At 44.8% G+C, this 10,311-nt stretch overlaps 1 protein-coding gene across 1 annotated transcript; it reads left to right on the top strand.

The window, feature by feature from the left end:
- The first annotated feature begins 6 nt into the window (after positions 1–6).
- LOC120792860 (apical junction molecule-like) lies at positions 7–1,345 on the top strand. The gene is made up of 2 exons (XM_040132242.1): positions 7–893; positions 1,010–1,345. The coding sequence occupies exons 1-2, from the start codon at positions 108–110 to the stop codon at positions 1,343–1,345; spliced, it is 1,122 nt and encodes a 373-aa protein (XP_039988176.1). The 5' UTR covers positions 7–107.
- Positions 1,346–10,311: the final 8,966 nt, after the last annotated feature.

The following is a 10,311-nucleotide window of genomic DNA, read 5'->3' as shown; positions in this document are numbered from 1 at the left end:
CTGAAAACGCTAGACTTAAACAGCAGTTTGCCAATCTGCAAGAAGCCAACACAAAACTGCTGCATGAGAATGGCTGCCTTCAGAAGACACTGGGGAGAAAGCTGAACATGGCCAAACAAAACATCAAGGAGTTGCAAAAGGCTCTAGAGGCCATAAAGGCAGACCAGGATGAGGACAAGAAGAGGGAGGAAACTTTGAGAGAGAACGAAAAGGAACTCTCTTCACTTAGAGAAAGCCTCAGAGTGCGAACCGAGGAGCATCTGGACATTTCTTCCCAGCTCAGCCTCAAAGAGACTGAACTGAGCGAGAGCTCGAAGAGGTGCAACGCTCTGGATGAGAAGTTCAGGGAGGAGCTCGCCGAGAGGGAGAGGAGAGAAATGGAACTCTCTTCACTTCGTGACAGCCTCAGTGCAGAGAAGGAGAAGACAGACAGAGTCAGAGACTTCTGGACGAAGGAATATGACCAGATGAAGGCTGCCTTTGAGGGCGAATTAAAAATGGTCAAGTCCATGTGCGACACCCAGCAGAGCACTGACCTGCAGCAAGTGCAAGCAGATGCTCAGAGCAAGGTGAGCCAGCTGCAAGAGACCATCACAGAGAAGGACAATGAGATCAGCGCCTTCAGAAGTGAAATTAAAAGTCTCACTGAGGAGCATTTGATCCTTTCGTCCCAGCTGAGCCTCAAAGAGAGTGAACTAAACCAGAGCATAAACAGGTGCAACGCTCTGGAGGAAAAGTTCAAGAAGGAGCTTGTCGAGAGGGAGCAGAGCTGGGAGAGGAGACAGAAGGACTTGGAAAAGCTGTGGGCCGAAAAAGAAGTTGCCCTGAAGAAAAAGGCGGGCAACACAGAGGAGGAACTGAAGCTTCTCATCATTAAAAGCATCCACCTTCAGGTACGCTGCTTGACCTTAAAAGTTTATTTTGGAATAATGGCTTTTTGGATTAGAACAGCTTGTGTCAAAATTAGCCTTTCAACGTTAAATAGAAAATTCTTTCTATTTCTTTTCAGGAGCTCACCCTTAAAAAGAAGAAGAGGCAAGGTTTCTGGGGCAAAAAGAGGCAAAAAAGCTGCACTGTGGAGGAGGAGGCTGCAGGTTGTTCAGCTCAGGCTGGACATGAAGAGAAAAAGAAACATAAAAAAGACAATACATGGGGCTTCTGGAGCAAAAAGAAAGAAAAAAACAACTCTGACAAGGAGGCTTCAGTATGTCTGGCTCAGGCTGGACAGGACAAGGAGACAAAGGAGAAGAAACGGGGCTACTGGAGCTGGACTCTCAAGAAGAAAAGCAGTGACAGAAAAGTGGAGGAAGGTGCTGTTCGTCTGGCGCAAGATGGACAGCAGTAAACTATCCATCCTACACCCCCCCCGCTACCCCCCCCTTCTCTCTTCCCCTCTTTGCCCCCCTCCCCTGTCGCCTTCTCTCTCTCCATCCCTACACCCTCACCCCGTCTCTCTCCCCTTCCCTCTCCCTCTTCCCTCTCCAACCCCCCCCCATATTCCCCCATCTACCCTTTACTCCCCACCCCTACCCCCCCCTTCCTCCCAACCCTCCCTCCCTCTCTCCCACTGTCTTTCCCCCTCAACCCAGCCGGTCGAGGCAGACGGCCGTCCACCATGAGCCGGGTTCTGTTCAAGGTTTCTACCTCTTAAAAGGGAGTTTTTCCTTGCCACTGTCGCCAATTGGTTGCTCATGGGGGAATGTTGGGCCTCTGTGAACATTGTAAAGAGTACGGTCTAGACCTGCTCTCTATGAAAAGTGCCCTGAGATAACTTGGCGCAATATAAATAAAATCACACGCCCACTATCTTTTCTCCTTTCTTGTAAATATTAATAAAAAACCCAACTCTAAAGCAACCGGTTAAACCCATTTCTTTGTGCTGCTTTCCATTTGAGTTAACTCTGGGCTGTGTATCCTCAGTTATTTCTTCATGTCTGGACCTCAACTACAGCTGTGATATCTTCCGATATCAATTATCAGAATGCAGAAACTTCATCCACAGTTGAGCAGGCTTTATTGCAGAAACCACCATTGCAACATTAGGATATTGTGTTAAAGTACTATGCAACCTGTATCACGACATGTCACAGCACATACAAATGTGAATATTTAAAATTTAACTTACATATTTTTTTAAAGCGCTTTCATCGGTGTGCAGGAAATAGTCAGAAAAATGTCCACAGTGTTGTTCAGTCTGTTGTGCACTCTAATGCTATTTGTGTACAACAGAACCACTTACGTTAAGTGCTTTGAAGATGCATGTAGCTTTTGTCTGAAATAAGAAAAGCAAAGAGCTTATACAGGTATGTATATATTAAAAAAAAAAAAGTGCATATATTAAAACGTTCAAATGATAATTTTCAACACTGCAAAGTGTTTTTTTTCTCTGGATGATATACTCTCCCTCCTTACTCACTCTTTTGTAATATAGATCATTTTAAAATTAAAGTTCATTTTAAAAGGAGATGAGTCAAAAAGGTATTGTACAATGCATAAAAATTTAAAACGACATTCTGTATATGACATCAGGTGCCTTGTAACTTTGTCCAATACTTTAGAGAAAAATGGCTTGAAAATACATATGGTAATAGTCGAGGTCGCTCTAAACAGGAATGAAAATTTCAGCAAACCTGCGAAGGAAAGGTTTTTATGAGTGTTTGAATATGAGGGAATTACCGAAGTGCTAGGATGCATCTTGATTTTGGGAGCTGATTTTTCCTTTCATTTGTTCAAACACTGCATAGTATAATAGATTGAAATGTATGTGGTCACACAAGGTCAACAGGAATCTATTGAACATTTCAGCGATTGTATTAAGTAAATTAGTTTGTAATGCTTTCAAAACAACAGGGATGGGGAATTTTCCATGTCTACAGTGGCTTTGTTTTTTTCAAAGGAAGCCGAAACTAAAACGACTTTCAATTCCCTGAGACATATTTAAAAGTAGAATGTTTCAGGAAACCTAGTAAGACCATGTTACATATGTGAAGGGTTATTTTTATGTGTTTTTATATATTATCTTGTTATGAGACTAAAAGAAAGTGGCTTGTGGTGCTTATTACACTCAGGTGCTGGTACTAAACAGAGGTGTTATTCTGCAAGGAATGCACCCAAAGATATATGGTTGTCTATATGTGACAAACAACCCCTTATATGGAGGCGGCATGACAGTTTGAGAAACTGTCCTTGGGTGCTGTGTAGTGTCTTGTCTTTTACTACCTCTTTTTCTACAGATAAGTCGTTAAATGGGGAGAGTCAATCATGTCCAGATTGAAATGTCCAGGCACATACCTGAGGAGTGACGGAGGTCTCAGCCAATAAGAAGATGACCATGCCGACAATGTTATTTACAATGTTTAAACCTAATATCTGCTGGACCAGGGAGAGAATAGACACTCAGACTTCCTGAACTGATGTGAATGCTGTATGCTTGTCAGGGATGCATAGTCTGGTCCAGAGCTCTGTAAGCAACCTCAATCTCTAAGACAAGGCTGTATTTTAATAAATAGATGTGAATTTAACTTTTTGCGAGTCCTAATGTTTTTGGTGACCCCGACGTGATGAAGGCAGGAATTATTTAACTAAAACTTTTTCGTTTAAAAAAAAAAAAAAAAAAGATGCTTTGCGCTAGAGAAAAATAGACAACTGGGACGCTGAGGACAACGAGAGGCCTCTTTAAAACATCGGTAAGCAGAAGCTCGTTTAAACCAAAATTCAGTATATCGGAAAATTCTAAAATAACGTTGTACTGTGTGTCCCAATTGTCGACTATACAGCTAAAATTAAGAGGATTGAGATTGCTTAAAACGCGGTCGGAGGAAGAGTCCCAGGGTTATTAGTACACCGAGTGGGTGCCTCCAGGGAGGCTGTGATCGGCGGAGGGGTCCCCGGTGACTGACAACCGAGGGGGGGCCGCCGAGGGAGATCGATAAATCAACCCTTGTCATCAGATCTATGATCTGATGAGAAGGGGATCTCCTTAGTGAATGCAAACCCTTTTTTCATAAAAGAACTGCAGAATTAGTGAACTTTTGTGCATATCCGCTAAAATAAAAGGGGCAGGTTCGCAACGCTTAAGCGTGTCCAGAGCCATTGCAGGACGAGGCACGGTAACTCGTGTTCAACAGAACCGTCTGCAGGGAAGGCGCGGCGCTAAAATAAGGTTGGTAGTCAGGGACTCCCTTGGGTATACCCGGACTCGTGGGGGTCTAATCAGCCAGTCATGAGGGAAGGAAGAGCCCTAGCACTCAAGCTAAAGATAAGAAATAATAAAGGACCGACCCGGCTAAGTGCGGAAATCCTCGATAGCAAGGTCAATAAGTCTATCAATGAGGTGTCGATGAAAAAGTCGTTTAAAGGACCAGGAGAGCGAGCGTGAAGCGGCGATCTAGGATAGTTCACTGCAGAGTGTTTAGATTTAGCAGTTGTTATCTTTTGTGTTTTTACCCGTGGGAGGGGTTGAGCTTGTGATCCCTAAGCCGTTGTCAGAAATTCCATATTGGAGCAACCCAACGGTGGTCTAAGAGACTGTGTGATTATTTGGGAAATTGTGTAAAATTGACTATGATAAAAGTGGCCAACAATAAAAGTGCTTGGTAGGTACAACGGTGTCTCTGTTGAAGTTTTGTCCAGGTGTCTGAACTGCAAAGACGTGTGGGGGTAACATAACGGTGATAAGAAACCACACGCCACACTGTAAAAGTGTGTGTGCAGTTCAAAGGGTCAGTGGATTGGGTGTTATGCCATGCACACTGACTGGCCGTTGGGGAGGATAAAAATTCATTTTTACCCAACAGATAGTGAGAGGACTGGTGAGTAAAACAATTTACATAAATGTAAGTGCACCACACCACACAAACATGGATAGATAGTTCAATAGGGAGTTTTCAGATGGGGGCTGTGGTCCTCAAATTGTAATTCTAATGTTAGAACAACAACAGCAAGAGCAGTGGAAACTGATTAAAAGACAGGTGCTTAGTGGTGAAGAACTGAAGATAGACAAAAAATATGTAAAAAATGTGATGAGATGTGGGAGGAGGTACAGGACAGATTGAAGGCAGAGAAGAGGGGAGGAGGCCTACTCCGTTTCTTCTCTAAATTAGAGACAGAGGCTAAAGAGATGCTAGAGGAGCATGAGAAGAGCAGTCCTTCACTCTTACAGAAGAGTGCATGGAGTAAGGAGCGACAGAAAAAAGATAAAAAGAGAGCTCTGTCACACAAAATTGCATTAGCTTGTGGCGCATTGTTCCCTGAAAATAATAAACAGACACAATCAGCCCCGTCCTCACCTGCAGGGAAAGGAGCTCAAGGTTCCAGCTCACTTTACCCAGTGTTGAATATTAAAGGGGAGCCAACTGCTCCTCCACCTCCTCAAATGCCAGTCGTTTCAGTACAGGGAGTGTTAGACGTGAAGGACGAGTCTGACGAGACTTTAGACAGAGCAACAACAGAGAGAAATAGACTAAGAATGATAGAGCTGCTAACATTAGAGGAAGACATTCAGGATACACAGAGACGCATGCACACCCTAGCACTGATTAGAAGGGAAGAACAGAGAAGAGACCCACGGAGAAGGGGGCAATCTACCACTGCGGCACCGCTCGACAGTGGTGTTTGTCTTATAGACATAAATCAACCGGCTCAGACTACACTGCCAGCGTGTCCCGGCGCACAGACACTTCCAGCACGCTCTACACCAGGAGAGGCAGAGATGCTTTCAGGTCTTCCATTCATTTCTAGAATGCAGAGAGAGATCGATCCACCACTCATACATTTCAGCACACTAGCTACCGGTCAGATAGAGCAAGTTGACAAAAGGGAAAAGAAAATAATTATTACATCCATTCCTGCAGCATGGGGGAAGACAGGAGAGGGGGGAGGAAGAAGACGCAGTCCACCGAGACAGAACTTAGTGGATCATAGGACAGCATAGAATGTCAACCAGTAGAAATCCTCGGTTAAGTGTTACTTTCACCAGAAATCAGGAGCCACCGCTGGCTCAGCATTCCTATTATTTACGCTCTACAGCCAGACCTGCAACACAGAAAAAGGTAATACAGTAAAAAGCGCATATGATGCCATTAGTAGCCAGTCCAGCAAGGGGGGGGGGGTTTATCAGCCCTTTTCCTTCACAGACATGAATTGTTTGGTGGAGAAGCTACCACCGCCCACCTCAGGAGGGGGACCGTGGATGAGACAATTCTGCCAGCTGACTATGGGTTATACCTTAGCTTTGGCAGATTGGAGGGCCTTGTTGGGAAGACAGGTGGGGGAAACATGAGGTGTTACAGGTGGAGATGATTTCTCACACTGCTCAGTTACCACAAGAAACACCCTTTGCTAGATATGCCACAGCCATAGGAATTGCAATGAGAACTAAATATCCAGTGTCTCAAGGAGCAGTACACTCATTAGTGTTTAAAATAAAAAATGATGAAGATGTGCCCTCATTTTTGCTTAAGTGTAGGGGACAGTGGATTGACATGGCAGGAATACATCCTGGCCAAGATCCACTTCAAACAACACTATTTAGAAAAGCAATAATGGAAGGCATGCCTAAGGCTGTTAAAACGGCCATGGAGCTTAACCCTGATATTCCGGGATGCGACTCCGAGAAGTGGAAGAAACATTTGGCACATCATCTAAAAAGTCACAGAATGAAAACTGATGTTGAAAAAACGGAAATTAGCAATAATCAGTCTCAATTGGTGAAATTACAATTAGATTTAGGCAGAAAACAGTTCAATACTGACAAGAAACAACCAAAACAAATGGTACAACAGGCGGATTTGTTTTTTGATTCCCCTGATCTGTATCCTATGCCTGACCGAATCACTCAGCCGCACCATCATCATCAGATGGTGATGAGGGGCGGGTTTGGTGGGGGGCGTGGGCGCGGAGGCCACAGTAGGGGCAGTTACGGTGGATTTAGGAGCAATCAGTGGTCTCGCCGTCCACATCCACAAGATCAGTGTTAGGTCTGCGGACAAGGTGGACATTGGGCTAGGGATTGCACCAACAGACCACAACAAGGAGGCATGCAGGCAAACAGTGGGGCTGCACATCAAGCGCCCAATGCCAACGTCGTGCCAGGGGGTCCGTTTCCAAGCATGTACCCTCGTGATCAATATTGACGGGGCCCGGGAACACCAGGCCATGTGGGATTGGCGGACCCCTACATGGTTATGGCTGTAAATGAAGTTGAGCTGCCATTTCTAGTGGATACTGGAGCACGTTATTCAACACTCACGTGTGATACGGCACCTGCAACCTTATCAAATGACTCTGTACATGTGGTCGGTTTCTCGGGAAAAAATGAAGCTCTGCCATTAACCAAGCCGTTGACTGTTCAGGTGGCTAGTCAGTCTTTCCGTCATCAGTCTGTCAACTCTACATCATGCCCCGTCAACCTTATGGGACGAGATATGTTGGTTAAATGTGGGGCGTCTGTGTTGTGCAGCCCTGATGGAATAATAGTCACATTTCCTAATGGTGTCTCTACGAACTGTTTCTTGCCATCGATCTCCACCACCTCTCACATGATGCTGGCTGCAGACGTTACATCTCAGGTTGCAGTGTGGGCAGACATCTACTGGGCTCAACTTCTGCCTGAAAATCCCCATTCGAACGGATTGCTCTCGCTGTTTACTCAGTGGCGCCCCTGGCTGCATGCCTTAGAGCCCTATGCTTCACCAACCGACCCGTTTCATGTCACTCTGTATTATGATCGTGGTTGTAATGAGGTTTACCAGCAGGCTTTTTATTCTCAGGTGGAAGGTCAACATTGGCACATTGACTCTCCTTTTGTCTTGGTGGGACCTGAGGGCGTTGCCGACCTGGTAACTCTCACCCCTGATCGAATGTTGTGGTATGGAATGAGTGGAGAGGCGTCGACTCATGTTACTCTGATGGTACACGCCGACCACCAGGCAAAAGATATGTGTAAGAGGTTGGCTGCTGTGATTGATTGGCAGCCAACTCAGATCCCTGCATTGTTCTACAGCCCCTCCTTTAAGTCTTATAAAATCACTCACCATACTACTGACATTGTTGAACTGGAACATAGACATGGTAGAGAAAAGACTGATCATGAATTTGCCATTCTTATGCTTGACTCTCTCCCATCTTCTCTGTGGTCATCAGGTCCCAATGACGTGGGGTTTTGTAAATATGCTCACCTATCACCTTTCAATATAATACATCACAGCCCATCTGGCAACCCCAGTATAGACACAAATCAGAGGCAGAGGAAGGTATTGCGGACACAATTGAGGGATTATTGAAAGCAGGGGTAGTGGAAAAATCACACTCATCCTGGAACATGCCCATTTTACCTGTCGAAAAGAAAGGAACAGGTAAATACCGCATGGCACATGATCTCAGGAAGATTAACTCCATTATTACTACACCTACTGTCCCTGTACCTAACCCCTACACGGCCATGTCTGCTATCAATCCACAACATCAATGGTTCACATGTATCGATCTGGCCAATGCCTTTTTCTGTTAACCATTAGCAGAGGACCTCAGAGATATTTTCTCTTTCACATACAAAGGCAGAAAGTTGCGCTACACTAGACTACCAAAAGGGTTTGTTTTATCAGCAGGCATCTTTAATCAGGTACTCAGACAACAATTGAATGATCTCATTCTACCACAAGGTGTAGTTCTGATCCAGTATGTTGATGATTTGTTGCTCGCCGCTCCCACTGCTGATCTTTGTTTGAAAAGTACCAAACAATTACTAGGTCACCTACACCACATGGGTTTCAAGGTTGAGCATAACAAATTGCAGTGCTGTCGACAGTCTTTCACCTTTTTAGGCCGCGTCATCTCTGCCTCAGGAACTTCTGTCTCAGGTACACATCGCTCTGCGATTCTCCAACACCATAAACCTGTCACGGTCAAAGACAAGTTATCATTTTTAGGCCTAGCAGGTTTTAGCAGACATTTGGTTCATTCATTCTGTGATCTCACGTCACCTCTAGGCGCCATGGTAAACGCTCAGGTCATGCGCAATCTCACCGCTCTTCTAACCTGGACTACAGAATCCGAAACCGCTTTTATTAATCTGAAACAAGCGCTCTCCCAGGCGGCTGATCTCGCTGTTCCTGACTACTCTTCTCCGTTTTTTCTTGATGTTTCTGTAAAAGCACATACGGCCGATTGGGTGCTTTTCCATAAAAATGGGGAGCTAGACAGGTATTCATATATGCGAGTGCAGTGCTTGATCCCACACAAGTGAGACACCCACCATGCAAAAGACACGCAGCGGGTGTAGCAAAACTTCTACAAAAAACGGCACACATAGTCATGGGACATGCACTGACAGTATTAACAACGCACAGCATAGTTGCATACGTCAACTCAGCCACATTTACAATGACCTCACTGAGACAGAACAGGTTAGAAAAGCTCCTAGGTGCAGCTCACATCACATACACTCATGAAGGCATCAACATGGCAGATAGTATGACAGAAGGCACACCACACATATGTGAGGACAGGGTTCAGAGAGATAACAAGCTTAGACCTGATTAGAAAAGTGAAGCCATAAAAGATGCAGACGAAGACCTGTTTACAGACGGGTGCTGTTATAGGCACCCAGAGCTAGGATTACAAGCATCATATGCAGTGATCAGACAAGGCAAAAGTGGGAGAATGGAGACTGTGATATCAGAGAAAATGCAGGGAAAAGTATCAGCACAACTAGCAGAATTAAAAGCTGTAATAGAAGCCTTGAAACAAGCAGAAGGACAGACAGTAAACATTTTCACTGATTCAGCTTATGTGTCAGGAGCAATACATGTAGATCTAGGGCAATGGCAAAGAGCAGGATTTAGGACGACAGTGGGAACCCCGATTAAACATGAAAAAGAAATGCAGGAACTAGCAGAAGTACTGATGAAACCAAAAGCAGTAGCCATCATTAAATGTAAGGGACACGACAAGGCAGACACATTGATCGCTAAAGGGAACAATGAGGCCGATAGAGTAGCCAAACAGACAGCTGGCTACAAGCCACAATTCATGATGTTACAAGCTGAGCCAGGTGTAACAGAGATGTTGCCAAAATGTGATGTAAATATGTTAATAAAAGACTAAGCCAAAGCTCCACCGTACGATATATCTGTATTGAAAGAAAGAGGAGCAAGGAAACAAGATGATCTATGGAGAGCACCAGATGGTAGACCAGTGTTGCCTCCAGGAATGGTGCCTGGACCAGGAGCAGGAGTAGTGCAGACTCCCAGCTCGACCAAAATTAGATATAAGCCGTATTTCGACCAATTAACCACTCTTATCTCAGCCTTC

This window comes from Xiphias gladius, chromosome 8 (assembly GCF_016859285.1).
Source record: "Xiphias gladius isolate SHS-SW01 ecotype Sanya breed wild chromosome 8, ASM1685928v1, whole genome shotgun sequence".
Taxonomy (NCBI): domain Eukaryota; kingdom Metazoa; phylum Chordata; class Actinopteri; order Istiophoriformes; family Xiphiidae; genus Xiphias; species Xiphias gladius.
This window is presented reverse-complemented; position numbering and strand designations above follow the sequence as displayed.

Coding starts and splice junctions, on each gene's coding strand:
- LOC120792860 (XM_040132242.1), top strand. CDS start 108: ATGGCCAAACAAAACATCAAGGAGTTGCAAAAGGCTCTAGAGGCCATA. Junction 894..1,009: donor TTAAAAGCATCCACCTTCAG/GTACGCTGCTTG, acceptor ATTTCTTTTCAG/GAGCTCACCCTTAAAAAGAA.